Here is a 16,499-nt window from a genome sequence, read left to right as displayed (position 1 = left end):
TCGGCTCCCAGCGACGGCAGCGCGGGCCGGACACGGCCGATGGACCAGCGGCGGAAAGTTTCCTCGGAGGAAAGAGGAGGGGCGGGGCGGGGCGGCCCGGGAGGCGGAGGAAGGGCGCCGCAGAGGAAGGGGAGAGGAGCGCGCGGCCGCCGAGGGGTGGCGGTCGGCTCCCCCACAGGAAGCCGCCGGGGAGGCCGCGGGCAGGGGCCGCCCCCAGGCCACCACTAACAACAAGAATAACACTGTTATTAATAACGTGCTTTTCTGCCTCGGTGCCAAGCAGCGGGATCAACCCTTTACACGTCCTCCATTTATTCTTAACAACCTATAACGCGAGTATCATTATCTCCACTTCGCAGATAAAGTAAGCAGAGTCATGGAGAGGCCCAAGAACCTCACCGGATGGTCAGGTTTTGAACCCACAGCTCTTTGACCCTAGCACTAAGGCTCTAAACCATTTCCCTCTTCCCTACTTCTTTCAGGGGTCTCAGGCAGACCAAGCTCCCTCCCGCATCCAGGGAATACTGCCCCTCCTCCCCGACCCTTCCCAGACTTGGGCAGAGGTGGCCAGCATCTCTAGGCCCTCAACCATCTTGGAAGGAAGGAGGCTCTCAGCCCCTCCTCCCGAGGCCCAGGCATGAGTGTGTCCAGCTGGCCGAGCTCTGATCTGGTCGCGCAGGGTTAATGATTGTTGGATTGTTAAGCCAGGCTGGGGCCAGGCTTGCAGACCCAAACCCTGCATGGGGCCTCTGCTTGTGCAAAAAAGCTCCTGGGCTCCTCTTCACAGACCCCTGTGGCAGAATGCATGCCCCCATCCCCCAAACCTGCCTGGACACACACACATGCATCTCCATTTGGGTTCGGGGTGTTGTGCATGCAATGTGTGATTAGTGTTGCAGCTGGGGTCTTCTTTCTTTCTGCCCAGTACCCTCCTCCCTGCTCCATAGCTTCCCTCCCCCTGGTGTTGGAGCTGGGGTGAGGGGGAGGCCTTCTTGGCGGGAGCCTTAGAAAGGAGGAGGGAAGGAAGGGGGAGAGGAAATTGCAGACATAGCTGAAGGCGCTGCCTGAGGCCTGTGGGCCATCGACCCCCTCCCTGTCCAGGCCGCAGACCCCCACTCCACCACTCTTGAGACTGGGTTCAAGTAGAGGGCAGATCTAGATGGGGAAGTGACTAGGACTGACGCCCACCTGGGTGTCTTTGTGACTGTTTACTCTGCTTCAAGAGGTGACCTGGAGGTATTTCTGCCCACATCTGTGTGGTTGCCTATTTCCATTTAATTGTGCTTGAATCTGTTTGCGGGGGTGGGCATGCCTGTGTATAAATTGACACAGCCCCTAGTCAACAACTGCTGAGAGTGTGTGCCTAGCCCTTCCTCAAAATGGGGATTTGGCAGTAAACAAGACACCAGTCCTTGTCCTCGTGGAGCTGACACTAAATTGGGAAGAACGCATAGTCTTGGGTACTGTGAAGTGTGCACAGGAGGGTGGGCGAGGGTGATGGGGTGAAGGACACCGGGGGTGCTGGCACAGACTACATTTGAAGTGAGACCTGAATCCTGCAAGGGGACAGCCAAGCCAGAATCTGGAGGAGAGTATCCCTGGCAGGGAAAAGGGACCTGGCTTACAGGATCAAAAAAACAGTGTGGGCACCTGTGGGCATGGGAGAGTGACTGACAGAGGGCGACCATGCAGGGGCTTGATTTTGATGATAAGTGTAGTGGGGAGCTCTGGAGAGCTTTAAACAGGTGTCATGGTCCCATGGTATTTTGGAAAGATCCCTGTGGTGGCTGGGGTAGGAAGGGCCACAGGGGTGCAAGAATGGAGGCAGCAGTGAGCAGGTTGGCAGCCATCCAGGCGAGTGATTGCCAGGGCCCCCGACTGGGATGGCTGGCGGAGGAGAGAAAGGAGACTGGTGGTGTTTAGAAGGGAGTTCCTGTGTGGACTTGGACATGAGGGAGGGAAGAATTTAGTGTTGATCTTGGGCCCAAGCACCTGAGGGAAGTTGTGTGGGAAGCAGGTTTTGAGGAAAGTGAGAATTTCATGTTAGATGTTAGATTTGAGGTGCCCATTATATACCTGGGTGGAGGGGTCACAGAGGCAGGTGGAACCCCAAGACCCAGGTACCATTTCCAGTCAGGAAACAAGATAGATTTAACACCCAATTAGTGGTGGATTATCTAGGGCAGAGGAGTAGAGAGAGAAGAAATTGTCTACAGCATGAACCCCCCACACCCAACTCTGGGTAGGGGTGGAGGTTACCTGGAGGAGTCTGCAAAAGTCCAGCGAAGTGGAAGAAAAAACAGGCCAGAGCAAGGACATGAGCAGCTGTGTTACATGGGACTGAGCGGTAAAAAAAAATGCGGCCAGAATCTGAACCTTGGCTTGGGCAACACAGTGACATTGTCAGTGATTCTGGTAGGTTTCCAAGGTTTATGTCCTACCTCTTCAAGGCATGCAAGTGCCGGGCTGATGGCACAGATAGTATAGTTGCTCTATTGTTGGGAATGTGTTGACATGTTTAGAACCTGCTATCTACTTGAGTATTGGTGTGTGCCGTGGCTTTGCTGTATAACCACGTGCATTGAGAGATATGCACCTCGGTTTATGTGGCACCTGCCTGTGCCTCTGTGAGTGTGAACATGCACGCTTGTCTGGATGTGTGCAGGTGCAAAGCCTAGGATATGTTTCTGTAAAGCTGTTTCCATTCATCTCTGTGCTGTACAGATCTCTGTGCACCTCTACCCGTAGGCAAAGGCGTGTCTGTGTCTGGGTTGGCATGGGATGTGTGTGTTTGCCATGGGTCAGGTGTGACTCAGCCCTGGGGAAGCAGGTGGCTATGCTGGAATAAGGTGAGTATTGACAGTTGCTGGTCCCTATACAGAGGGACACACAGTGTCCAGAGTGTAACCTTCCACAGGGGGATGCATAGAGCCAAGCCAGGCCTGGTGGGAGAAGTGGCAGTGTTGCCCTAGAGGGTTCTGAGAAGACAGGGCGGCTCCTGGAGGCCCTGGGGAAGGTGCCTGAAACCTTCAACCAGTGTCATCTGCACAGTCCATCTGCCCTGTGGCTGCCTGCCTGTCCCTGCCTGCTTCTCCTCGCTTGCCATCCTGCCTATAGATCTGCTCAGCCACTGCTTCAGTCTTGTGGTTGGGATCCCTCTGCATGTCTGTCACGGGCCTGTCTCGCTCGTTTCCTGCCTGCATATCCATGTGCTAATCTCCTTCCTACCACCTCCCATGTCTCCCCAGAATTTAGCTACTGCCCGTCAGGTTACCCTCCTGCTGGCTATTTCTCTCCTATCTGCCTGGGAGAGTGGGATTTGTCACTTTATAAAGCACAGAACGCTCCTAAGAGGAAACCGGAAAGACAGGTCTCCATGGGAGGTCAAAGGGATTGAGATCCAGACTGTGGGGAGGGGCCTCGTGGTGCAGCTTGTTCAGGGACCAAAGCAAAGCATTGCTCCCTCCCCTTGTGGCCCAGCGGGGGCTGGCTCTGGCTGCTCTGCTGCTGACACTGGTCCTCCCCCAACCACAATGGTGGGTTTTGGATGAAGGCAAGAAGGGGCCTCACACAGGGTTTCCTGGGGCCTGCCCAGTGCTCTGCGTGTTTCCACTCCCCCATCGCCCAGGACAGCTGCTGAGACCAGGGTACAAGGAGAAGGAATAGAAATGGATACTAAGTCCCCTCCTGGTGCCTGATGCTCCCTGTGTGGTTCACAGCACAAATCCCATTTGACAGGAGGAAAGCGAAGCTCCTGCGATGAAGACCATGGCTAGTATACCGACCTTAACATCTAATTTAAAAAAACGTATGATGGGGCTGGGGTTGTAGCTCAGTGGTAGAGAGCTTGCCTCACGTGTGAGGCACTGGGTTCAATTCTCAGCACTGCTTATAAATAAATGAATAAAATAAAGGTCCATCAACAATTAAAAAATATATTTTTAAAATGTATGATGGATTTTTTTTTGTCCTGTGATAGAAAATAAAAAGGAATGATGTGGATTTTTGGAATGACCCCTTGCTGGAGGGGGACACCTGTATGCAGGCAGATGCTGGAATGCTGCAGTTGTGTCGTGTGAAATGAACCTGGCTAAGGTTCTGAACAATGTAAAGTACAAATTTCCTCCACTCTACCCAGCAGTTAGATTCCCAGAAAATTCAACATTTATTATGTTGTGCCCTTTGTCTATGTGTGAGATGGAGTTGGATCCTGGCTCTGGTCATTATAAACAGGTTTCCCCTTATGTTGTGCAGGCTGCAGAGTCTGGTGTCCTCATGGGGTTGTCCGAGATCCCTGGCCCCCACCCTCTAAATGCTAGCACTGACCCCAAGTCATTGTGGTGACTACTGCACCCCCCACACCCAACTCCAGTAGATGACAGAAAAGGTTCTTGCTGTCCTCCAAGCAGCTCAGCAATTGAGTTTGGGAGAGAGAATCACTAATTGAGTGGCAGGTCAGGTTTTGATGTGCACAGTGAACAACAAATAAGGGTTCCAGAAGACCAGGTAGGTGTGGCGAGGGAAGGATCTCAGGTGACATTCTGAGCAGCGAACTGCCAAAAGGGTGGGAGCTGTGCAGGTGGATATCTGGGGGAAGAGACTTCTGGAAAGGGTGCCAGTGCCAAGGCCGGGGTGGAAGCTGTGCTGGCTCGGGATGGGAGCCCTGTGTGGTGGGGACAGAGTAGGTGAAGGGGAGGGGTGAGGAGTCAGGAGGTGGCAGGCAGGAGCCTCAGTGTGGACCTTCAGGAGCCATGAGGGCCTTTGGATTCCTGCATGGGGTGGAAGCCACTGGAGGGGTGTGAGGAGTATAGGAGGCACACTCTGGCCGCCGGCTGGTGCCTGTGCCAAAGCCCGGAGAGGGTTAATGCTGGAGTAGGGGCTGGGGTGGCCGGGAAGAGAGACAGATACAGGCTGACTTGGCTCTGGAGCTGGAACAGCTCAGCCACCAGGGCTCCGTTTCCTCACTTCCTTTCCCACTTTAGACAGCTCGGCCGGCAGTAAGTCTGGCTTCTCTGAAACTGCTCTCCCTGAGGACCCTGGAGGCCGGGGGTGGCCAAAAGGGATGGAAACTTCTTAGTTCTTACTTTGTTTTGACCTCTCAGGAGCAGAGGAGGCCGATCACATCCACTTTGGGGTAACTACCTTGCTTCCAGGGAGCCCAGTAATAACTTGGGGAAGACAAACAATCCCCTTTCTGATCAATAAATCCACAGTTGTGTGTGCCACTGTGTCAGGCCTAGTTCTCCGTGCCGAGGCCACAGGGGTGAGCAAGACAAAACCCTGCCTGCAAGGGACTTGTGGCCTTGTGTCACTGAACATAAGCCTGGCACTGTGTAGGTGCCCGGGAGCCGTCTGCACACTGAGACTGGAGGGGTGGAAGGGCAGGAGTGGCACTGCGAGTGGATTCAGGTCCAGGTGCAGTGGGGTGGGCTGGGAGCCACGGCACCTCCCGACAGGGTGGGTATCCAGGACAAGCAGGGTATGGACCAAAGGCAACAGGTGGAACCAAAGACACCTGGGCTGCTGGGGTGGAGAGGGGCTGTCGGCAGACATGGGGCGAGGGGACTGGTGGCAGAGGGGCTGTCCTGGAGCAAGGGCAGGTACCAGGGCCTTCATACTTCTTGGGGAAGCATCTCTTGCTTTAGACACGTGCCCAGAAAGGATCTGCCCCTTTTGTGCTGGGCCTGGGTGAGGGTCTGGCGGAGGGAGGGGCTGGCTTACCTCTAGCTTCACTGCTCAGGAAATACAATCTACAGTCTAAATTTAGGCATGAGAAGGAAGGAAGCAAGGAAGGAACCCCCTGAGCTTCCTACAGAGGGGAGGGCAGGGAGGGTGGTGCAGGAAAAGGCCTGGTCTGGCCCTTCTAATCCCAGCTGCCCTGGACAGGCATGGACATGTGGGCAGTCTTTTTGGCCACACCAGTCTTTGACCAAAAGAATCAGAACTCTCCAGTTGCAGAGGCTCTGGGACCCCTCCTGCCTGGCCAGGTCAAGCAGGCAGCTTTCATCCCGAGACTTAGCTAGAGGCTGGACAAAGGCCTGGGAGAATGGGGGCTGTACCGAGTCCCCTCCCTGTTCTGGCCACCTGAACACAGGGTGCTGCTTGCTGGCTGGGGTTGGGGTGTCCCTGCTAGCAGAGCCCAGAGCTGCCAGGACCTGCCTTGCTGGAATGGGAAGGGACAGGGTGGGGTGGGGGCCAGAGAGGGAGGCATGGAGCAGGGCAAGAACGGCAGACATACAGGCCACAGTGGCTCCAGATCAGGAAGTTTTATTGCTGACATGCAGGAAGAGTCCCCATGTAGTACAAAAATATGTCTTTATACAAACTTTTTTGTGACTTTTTCCATTTTCTTTACAATAGGACTTCTCCCAGTGTGTGACACCAGTGAGGGCAGACCCGATCTCCTCTCATTTGTTTCACCAGAAGTGTAACCAGACGCACGGGTTGACCTTGGAAGGAACCAGTCTGTCTGCTAGGGCTTTGCAGACCTGAGGATATTGCTTTGAAAAGGAGACAAATCACACATGGAAAGCAGGCCCAAGGGGCTGCTGGGCAGAGGCCCTACCAAGGCAGGCCCTGGCCAGGCCTCAGAGCCTCACTGGAGGACAGTCACAGGGCTGGGAGCCCAGGCCGACTACATTTCTGCTCCCTTAGGAGAATTTTCTTTATCAAATAAATATAGAAAAGAGGCCTCCCCACCCCACAGCACCATGCCCTGGCTCTCAGCGGCTGGACGGCTGAGCTAGAGGCAGAGCTGGGTGCTCAGGGAGTAAGTGCTGAGCTCAGGTGGGCTCCCACAGACCCACCAAGGCAGAGGCACAAGGCGCCCAAGTGCTGGATTGGGAGCATGGGAAGGAAGGGGCGTGGGCGGCCCTGCTACTGCTGGCAAGAGGTGGCCCCATTTTTTCCAGATGGGGAAACTGAGGCACAAGGAGGTTTGGGAACTTGCCCAAGGTCACTCACAGTGAGTCAGTTTTTTCCCCCCCTTGTGTTGGGGGGTGGACAGCTCACACTCTGGGAAACATTGTTGCATCCCCAATGGGAAGCAAGGACAGGTAGAAAGGGCCTTACGCTGCCCGAAGGGGACACTCAGACTCTCTGAGGATACACGGCAGGTAGGCCTCTGGGGAAGGGTCTTTGCTTGGCACCAGAAAGAGCCAAGGATCAGTGAGGGAAACGGGGAGAGGAGGGCATTCTGGTGAGAACAGCATTTCTGGCAAGACGGGCATCCACTTCAAAATCTCGGCTCAAGAGGCAGCAGGGCTGTTCTCAGGCCAGGTGGGCAGGTCCTCAACCCCTGCGATTCTCCCCACAAGCCTCCCACCCCATGGAGGCCCCTGGCCAGGGTCTGTCGGGGGAGACACCCCATCTACTGAGGCAAGGTGGGAGGGGAGACACCCCACGGTTCACTCTCCGAACACCAGGGGTGGAGGCAAGACAGCATGCAAGCAGGGCCCTGTCCCCAGCCAGGCCCACAGTACCCTCCCCAACCCGGTCACAGGCTCCCTTCACATTGGGCTCCATGTTACCTGGTACCACATGAAGGATGGAGAAGGAAGCAGGGCTAACACGCATGTGCAACACCTCAGAAAAGCTACTGAGATGAGAGAAAGCCAAGTTTAGAAAGAACTCCCATCACTGGACACAAGCCCAGTGGGCTGGGAGCAGAGAGGTCCAGCAAGGAGGGACCCCTCTTTGCCTGGAGGTGTGGAGGGAGCCCACATGTGGACCATGGATCCCTGCTGTCCAGCCACAGGGACTGGCCACGGGCTGAGCCACCTAAGGATGGGAGAGAACTTGGTTTCAGTAAAAAAATAAATATATTTGAATAAGATGAGGTGAAGGTTTTCCAAAGCTCGGACTGAGGGGCCGGGGGTCAGAAGGGAGGGATGGCGCAGACTGGGGGACTGGGCAGTGTGGGGTGGCACTCATTCTGGGAGCCAGCAGCGAGCTGCACTTTCAGCTTATTTGACTGTGGGGAGCAGCAGCCCCCAAGCCGGGCAGGCGCCAGCTGGATCAGGGCTTGGGGGAGTGGGTGGGCTCCCTCCTCCTGTCGCTCAGTCCAGAGACAGCGTGGTTAGAGACAGAGGTAGATTAAAATGTCATGATTAAAAGCAGATTAGTCATCTAGGCCTCTCAGATTTAAAAACCAAACAATCAAGCAATCATTCCAAAAGGTAGCTTTGTGGTACCTCTGCTGACCCCACATGTGACCTGGGCTGTCCCTGTCCCTGCCCTATCCCTGTTGCAGCCTGGGAGAGTCCAGCACTATAGGGCCCAGCCTCAACAGGGCTGGGGGCCGGAAGAGGTGGTGCTGGGGCTGGTGCCCCTGGCTGAGGCTGCTATTTCCGCAGGTAGCGCTGTGCCAGGATAGCGGTGTCCAAAGAGGTCATGGGCTGTGCGTCGTGGCCCAGGCGTCGCACTGGTGGCACGCTGCCGAACTGTCTCTTGGGCACCCAGCTCCGGGCCTCGTGAATGGAGCTCTTCTCCTCGGCCAGCAGCAGCTGCTGCCGCATGTAGTTCTCAAACTCGTATTGAGAGCACTCCTCTGTCACCTTTGCCTGTGAGGCCCAGAGGGACCAAAACAAAGAGGGCAGCAGAGACAGAAGACAGGGTGAGTATGGCACCTGGCTCCTGAGGTCCTTCCTAGACGCCACACTTTGGGCACCACTGAGCCTGGAGCCATGTGTGGGTCCCTGAGTGTTGGCCTCTGGCCGATGGCACGGCACACTGCTGGCCGCCCCTGGGCGTCGCTGCAGCAGGCTTCAGCTGCAGCACACACCTGTGCCCTTTCCCACTCACCCAAGAGAGGTGACATTAGCTTCCTCACCATGAGAGGAGTGGCTGTCTCCCCTCACAAACATTCTCTGAGCCCTGACAGGGGCCAGTGTAGACCAAGGGTAAGAGCAAGGCCTGGGGTGTTTCTATCAGTCCTACACGTGGGGCCCGCTGCTGGGCTCCCCAGACACAGGCAGGCAGTGACTGAAACTGCACCAGTCATCAGAGAGGAAGTGGGCTTTAGAATCAGACTTGGGTTCAAGGTTCAGCTCTAACTTCTTCAAAGCTGTGTGACTTTGGAGAAATCATTTTACTTCTGTGAACCTATTTCTACCCTTGGGAAGGGGATAAGAACACAGGCCGTGGGGGAGGGCTGACTGAGACATACTGGGGTGGGCACTTGGTGCGTACTAGTGACGATGATTTCAGCTGCTCAACAGCCCAGGGAAGGTGGGAGGTGGAGGATAGGCCTGAAACCTTCTCTTCTCAAGGGCCTAGATGCTTTGCTGTGGTCCCAGGCATGGATCCTCCTGCTCCTGCCCGCCCACTGCTTGCCAAGGTAGGCCAGGAAGGGAAGAGGTGCTTACAGTGTATTTCAGGCCTCGTGTTCCCCCAGGGCTCGGCCAAGCCTGACATCGAGGGGGCAGCCTATGATCACTGACGGTTTCTGCCTGGTGCTCAGGTCCCTACCCTAACCAAGGCCTAGCACTTTCTCCAGTGTAGGGAACCGGGAGAAGAGAAAACAGGGATGAATGAATCATCTGGAAAATGAAAAGCAGGAAGAATGAGAAAGAACCCAGTGAGTCAGAGGGGCAGAGAAATGTGACTCGGGCAGGAAGAGGAAGCTCAGAGGGCCAGGCAGGGCCGCCTGCTGTGGGCCTCCCAGAAGCTGGTAATGGGACCATGGGAGTGCTAGCTGAGGAGGACACAGGCAGGCTGCAGCAGCTCAGGTGGGACACTTTTCTCCTTCCCCACTCCAAGGGCTGGGGAGAAGCTGAGGAGGCCCTGTACCTGCGAGGGGCTGCCGCCTGGAACCCTCCCCATCTGCCTTCCCCACTCACCTCCTGGGAGCTGTCTGCATTGCTCATCTGGTCATCGATGTCAGGAACCACTTGCAAAGGCCCGCTCAGAGATGACAGGGACTGCCTGCAGGAAGGCAGACTGGTCAGGCTGGCTCCAGGCAGCCCCCACTATTCCAGGCTTGGCTGGGGTCAGACACTCTGGCCTGATACAACTGACTGCTTCTCTGAGCTCATTTGCTCATCCAATACAGAAGAAATGCTCTTCCTGTGGCGTGGTGGGAATTCAGGCAATGCCCATCCCACAGCTGGCAGGATCTGGCCCTGCGGGAGACGCTCTATCTTGCACTCTGCCTACACTCTCCCAATCTTGCCCTTTGGGAAAATCTGGACATCTGACTGGCAGAGAAATGGGCTCGGAGTGACCTCTTTTCTGCACAGGACAGACAGGACACCTGGGTGCTCAGCCCAGTGCTAGCCCACTTACCATGATGCAATGATAGCACTGAGGGCTTCCAGGACATCGGTAGCAGCCAGGCGCTGCTGGGGGTCAAGGACCAGCAGTTTCCGGATGAGACACACAGTGTTCTCAGAGACACGTCCATCCCTGACCACAGAAATGGAGGAAAGAGGGCTCAGCAGGGCACCAAAGGGCTGGGTCTCTGACTCCAGGGCGCCCTGTGCTGTCTCCCATTATGAGCCCACAGGGTAGTAGGACCATCCCCTCCCTGGACGCAGGACTCACTCGGGAATGGTGTACTCAGCGGCCTTGATCTTGCGGAAGAGCTCCTGTGGGATGCTGTCGTAGAAGGGGAACTGCCCGTAGAGCATGGTGAAGAGCACCACGCCCAGGGCCCACATGTCGCTCGGTTTGCCCCTGTATGGCCGGCCTGGGGGCAGAGAACACCAAACTCAGTGGCAAAAAGGGCCATGGACACCCCTCAGCTGGTCAGCTAGTGCCTACAATCTCACCTGGGTGTCTCTCCAGCTGCCATTCTCACTCCTGGTCCCCTTCACACACTTGCTCCCAGAGCAAGCACAATGCAGCTGAGCTTCTGCTTGGAGTCCCTGTCACCAGGAAACCTGGCTCCACAGGCAATACCTTTCCTGACCCCCTCATCTGTGTAGGGAGGAATCACGCTCCACCATGCCACCTGCTCTGACGAACTACAAGCCCCTGGGAGCTGGGCCTGACTTGGTGGCAGCAGAGAGGCTCCCAAAGCAAGTGGTCAATAATGTTTACAGAACAGCCATGTGGCTCTGGGCAAGTCAGCCACTCCCACTCCCCACTGCTCTCCTCTCATCCTGTGGTTCCTTCATGGCACGGACTGCCACTTTCTTATGTCACTCTCAGCTCCCCCACCGGAAGGCAAATTCTCAGAGGCAGGCACTGGCTGTGCTGTGCTCCCTGCTGAGTCCAGTGCCCAGAACAGACTTGAACATTCGCTTTGTCAACCTCTGTGTTGCAGTTTCCTTACTCTGTGCCATGGTTTGAATGTCCCATTCAGGTTCACTGAAATCTCATTCCGATTCACCTGGACTGATGGGGTTTCTGGACTAGATCTTGAGGGGGTCTTTTATAAACCAGTCTGACTCTGTGTCACTTTTTTTTTCATTTTACACTTCTGAGGATTGAACCCAGAGGTGCTGTGCCACTGAGCTCATCCTCAGCCGTATTTTTTTTTTTTTGGTGTGTGTGTGTGGTGGTGCTGGGGATTGAACCCCGGGCCTTGTGCATGCGAGGCAAACACTCTGCCAACTGAGCTATATCCCCAGCCCTCCTCAGCCCTTATTTTTACTTTGCCATAGGGTATCACTAAGTTGTCCAGGCTGGCTTTGAATTTGTGATCCTTTTTCCTCAGCCTCCCAAAATGGGCCGGGATGACAGGCGTGCAGTACCATGTCTAGCTTAAACTTTTTAAAAAAATTTTTTTAAATGATTATTTTTTAGTTTTAAGTGGACACAACATTTTTATTTTACATTTGTGTGGTGCTGAGGGTGGAACTCAGTGCTTCAAGCATGCAAGCGAGCACTCTACCACTGAGCCACAACCCCAGCCCTAGCTTATAAACTTTTATTCTTCATAAATTACTAGTCTCTGGCACATGGTTATTGCAACAGAAAATGGATTAAGACACTAGGAAAGAGGGAAGCAGATTCTAATTCTAATGGAGTCCTTACCTTTTTTTTTTTTAAAGTACTGGGGATTGAACTCAGGGGCACTTGACTACCGAGCCAGATCCCTAGACCTAATTTGTATTTCATTCAGAGACAGGGTCTCACTGAGTTGCTTAAGTGCCTCACTTTTGCTGAGGCTGGCTTTGAACTCGCGATCCTCTTGCCTCAGGCTCCTGAGCCCCTGGGATTACAGATGTGTGCCACCACATCTGCCTGAGTCCTTGCTTTTTGACAGCACTGGAAGAAACACTCATTTTACTAACTGTCCTTCACAACTGGATGACAGTCAGGCAACAGCAAAGTTATCTGCCCAAGGCCACATAGCAGGTGAGTGGCCCATGTCTAACTGCAAAAGGCCTGTTGCTTTCCTATTTTCAGGGCAACCAATTATCTCTCCATCAGCAATAGAGCACCTCTCACTGGACAGTTGCTGCCTGACCCACTCCTCCAAATGCAAAATGTGAGAACCACTGAAGCCTTCCAAGCAGTCCAGGCCTATGATATATCCTGTGGACTAGCAGGCTGAGGCAGTCCAAATCCCCACAGACAACTTAGCTCTCTATGGTGTGGAAGAGATGATTCTGGACACTTGTCATTTCACAAGGAGCCCAGCACTGCCTGGGCAACACCACTTTTCTGGGTCACCCTGTAGTGGGTTGTTCAGGAAGTGGTGGCACAGGCCTTGGTGTGCACCTTCATGGAGTGCCATGGAACCTTCTTATCAGAGCCTGTCTCTACATCTGTTAAGGGGATGGTGCTACTGCCAGCTGCAATGGCTGTGTGGGGGAAGAATCTGCTTTGACTATATGGCAGGTGGTTCTGTAGAGACGAGCCCCTCCCAAGTTCTCTCAAGGCTGCAGTACAGAGAAAGGCACAGAGGGCTAAGGTCACATAACCCAGGCCTCTGGTTCCCCTGCCTATGACTCCTTCTGGTGCAGCAGGTTCCTTTGTTTCCTTCTCCACGACTACTAGCACAAGTCTAGAACAGCAGCCGGACAGGTCACAGGTAGCCGCATGGAGGCCACCATTGCATAGCACCACCAAGGAGGAGCCTTGACCAGAGCTGGTCCCCAAACCAAGTCCTGCAGATTGTCTCAGACCCCACCTCACATTCCTGAGTAAGAGAGAAGCCTGGCTAACCTTCCTGGCTCAGTCACCTATAGGGATGCTTTGGGGATAATCATGGAGGGTTGTGCTCAGCAAACTAGGATGCATCCCTGGCACCCAAATCCTTCCAGCAGAAGCTGGGAGTCCATCCAAAATGCCCAGGCCTGGGGTGTGGCAACACTGTCCCTGGCACATGGGAAGCTCTGGTGGAGGATGATAACTTACTGGTCATCATGCTTTCTCCAGCAAAAGGCCACAGCTCAGGAGAGGCTTCCAAGGGGTTACAAATGTTTGTGGCAAGTCACAGCAGCCTGCTCCCAGGATGACATGTGACTTGGGAAGAGGCTGGTCCTGTTGCTACAAGGAGAGGGTGCATACAAGTGTGTTGGGGATGACCTGAATGAGAGGTGGTCTAAGTCCCTGGTTCCTAAGAGACCAGGACTGGAGGGATCCAATTTTGCAGAGGACCAGGGGAACAGGGAAGGAAACAGAGTCTACAGTGGAATAGGGGCATGGAGCTTAATGGGAGGCATGCCTGAAACGAGGCTCAGTTTTCAGATTTACTGTTAGCTATGATTTTTTTTAATATTTGTTTTTTAGTTTTTTGTAGGTGGACACAGTATCTTTGCCTCACGCATGCCAGGCGAGCGTGTTACCACTTGAGCCACATCCCCAACCCCTTAGCTGATATTTTAACAAGAAATGTCATCTCTCTAAGCCTTGGTTTCCTCATCTATTAAAAGGGACTTGGGCTATTTCCCGTGTAGGATAGCTGTGTGGTTCTAAGCAAATTATGTACACCATGTGCTCAGCACAGTGCCTGCCACTTGGATATATGACAGCAGGTGACAGCTCAACAGTTTACATATTCGTGTACTGCCTGCTTCATCCCCGTAGAAAGGGAGCTCCCTGAGGGCAGCAGTGTTCATCTGCTTATTCACTGCTACATCCAAAGTATCTAGGGGAGCTAAGGATGGCTATGCACGTTCGCAGTCCCAGCAACTCAGGAAGATCTCATGACTGCAGATAGCCGGGGCAACTTAGTAAAAACCTGTCTCAAAATGAAATATAAAAAGGGCTGGGGTGGGCTGGGGATATAGCTCAGTTGGTAGAATGCTTGCACAAGGCCCTGGGTTTGATCCCCAGCACCACACACACACACACACCAAAAAAAAAAAAAAAAAAAAAAGGCTGAGGAGTATCCTCAGGAGCAGAGCATCCCTGGGTTCAATCCCCAGTACTGGGGAAAAAAAGTTCCTAGAACAAGACTTACAGAACAAAGGATCTGGTAGGCCCAGCAAGGACGAGTAGAATGGATGCATGAAGTCCACTGAGGTGTACCTGGTTGAGGCTGGCTCAGCAGCTTCCTTTCACACCTGAGGCAAATGGTGTTTCTCAACAGCCCATGTTGATTGAGCTCCTGTGATCAGGCCTCTGCCCACCTCTCTCCAACTTCCATCAACTAAGCTCACTGTCTGAGAGTCTGAAGTTCTTCCAGTGCACCATGCTACCTCTGGGATACTCAGCCTAAGCCAGGTCACTGGCAGCCCTGCCACCCCCACCCCCCCACCAACGCCCCAAGGAGTTCATAGTTCTCTTTAAGATCGCAGCTTAGGGGCTGGGATTGTGGCTCAGTGGTAGAGTGCTCGCCTAGCACGGGCGGGACCCGGGTTTGATCCTCAGCACCACATACAAATAAAGGCATTGTGTTGTGTCCATCTCCACCTAAAGAATAAGTGTTAAAAAAAAAAAAAAAAAGATCGCAGCTTAAATGTCACTTACTGGGAAAGCCCTGCAAGTGCCTTCTTAGGGTCTCTGTGAAATTCTGTGTCTTTCCCTCCTAGCACTAATCTCATGCATGAGTGTGACCAGTCCATCTTCCATTAGACTGCAGATTTTGTATACGGAGGAAGAGTACTGGTTCGGGCCACCAGTGAAGCTCTAGCACCTATCCCAGGGCCTGCTGACAGGCGGCACTTGTTCAGCGTGTGCACTGCTGCAGAGCCCGCCTATGTGCAGCCCACACGTACCGCTGAGCACATCAGGACTGATGTAAGCAGGGCTCCCTCTCTGGTCCTTCAGCAGGTCCCCCTCACTCACAAGATGCTTCCCGAGGCAGAAGTTAGTGATGGTTATCCGATGTGTCCTGGGAAAGGGAGGTAGAGGGTGAACAAATCTTGGTGTCAATAGTCAGGGGTACTAGACAAGAGTGGGGCACCCCGGCTGGGCTAGCCATTAATCCTGAACAAAGGCAGCAGGCTTCTCTTCAAAAGGCAAAACAGCTGCCTCCATCCCAGGGAGCATAGAAATCCTAATCACATCCTTTTCTGGCCACCTGCTGAAATGTCCAGCAAGAATCTGTGCTGCTCTACCCTCTGTGTTGCAGGGGCTTTCTCTGAACCTGGCACTCTGGCTGAGGCTCAGGGGGTAGAGACCAGGGCTTGCTTAGAACAATTTTCAGAGATTTCTCCAAAACAGCCTCACATGATATTCTAGGTTGGGAGTGATCTAGAAATTTAGTTAGATTCCTTCATTCACACATTAGAAAATTCTAGCAGAGGTGAGTGACCTTAAAACCTTCCCACTCTGCACTGTGTGGTGGTCAGAGGGCAGCCCTTGAGCCTCCAACACCCTGCCTCACCAAATCCTTCAACCACTGCAGAGAAGGCAACAGAGCAGAAGAGTGTGCCTCCCCGGGGATGGGCACACTTGGGGATCCTGGCCCTGCAGGTACACTTTCCACGTGCTCTGGGACAATGTGGAAGCTGGTCCTACACTGTGATGGTGCCAAGGACCCTGCTAACAGTACAGCCCAGCCTTTCTGGTGGGTGCTGGGTTTCTCCAAGGAGCCTCTGGCCTGTGCTGGCATTCAATCAGCCACAGTACAGGGGCCGAAAAAAGCCTGAACCACCCCAACACTCTTCTCATCCCTGCAGTTCTCAGAGGCTGACAGGACACCAGGGAAGGAGAGCAGCACAGCTGTCACTGCACAGAGCAGCAACAGCATGCCTGCAGTTACTCTGACTTTCCAAAAACCCACTACAGGCTAGAGCATGCCTGGCAGATCCTGCCATTAAAAGGATGGCCTGGGAACCTTTCTGGGCAATTCCAGGACAGTAGGATCTTTGTCAACAAGTGGAACCAGCAGATGGCGAGAGACCCCTCATTCTTATGAGCAAACAGAACTTGGCTTTCTCCTCTTTGTGGCAGAGGGTGCACACTGGTGTAGATGCAGGGTGGCTGGGTGACAAGGAGCCTAAATGCAGGGGGATGGCCTACCCACTTAGGACTGAGTCTTCAATGGCCCTTTCTAGGCTCCAAACTACTGTTCCAAGGCCCCCCACCCCCGACTCTCCACCTACTACTGGGGGTGAGGTCTTCTACTAAGGGCAGTCCATTCCAGAGAGCAGGCCCTG

At 54.0% G+C, this 16,499-nt stretch overlaps 1 protein-coding gene across 2 annotated transcripts in view; it reads right to left on the bottom strand.

Moving 5' to 3' along the window:
- Window positions 1-6,251: 6,251 nt before the first annotated feature.
- The window catches only part of Stk40 (serine/threonine kinase 40), a 43,590-nt gene continuing 33,342 nt past the window's right edge, over window positions 6,252-16,499 (bottom strand). For both annotated transcript variants that reach the window (XM_046468842.2, XM_046468843.2), the window contains exons 7-11: window positions 15,114-15,229; window positions 10,543-10,687; window positions 10,285-10,404; window positions 9,840-9,924; window positions 6,252-8,561 (exon numbers count right to left, since the gene is read on the bottom strand). In XM_046468842.2, coding sequence (XP_046324798.1) covers window positions 8,343-8,561; window positions 9,840-9,924; window positions 10,285-10,404; window positions 10,543-10,687; window positions 15,114-15,229 — 685 coding nt within the window. In that variant the 3' untranslated portion in view covers window positions 6,252-8,342. The remainder of the gene's footprint in view (window positions 8,562-9,839; window positions 9,925-10,284; window positions 10,405-10,542; window positions 10,688-15,113; window positions 15,230-16,499) is intronic.

This window comes from Marmota monax, unplaced genomic scaffold (genome assembly GCF_021218885.2).
Source record: "Marmota monax isolate L192 unplaced genomic scaffold, Marmota_monax_Labrador192_F-V1.1 WCK01_AAM20220418_F8-fsc00008, whole genome shotgun sequence".
NCBI lineage: Eukaryota > Metazoa > Chordata > Mammalia > Rodentia > Sciuridae > Marmota > Marmota monax.
The sequence above is the reverse complement of the archived record's forward strand: the minus strand, read 5'-3'. Positions and strand labels throughout refer to the sequence as shown.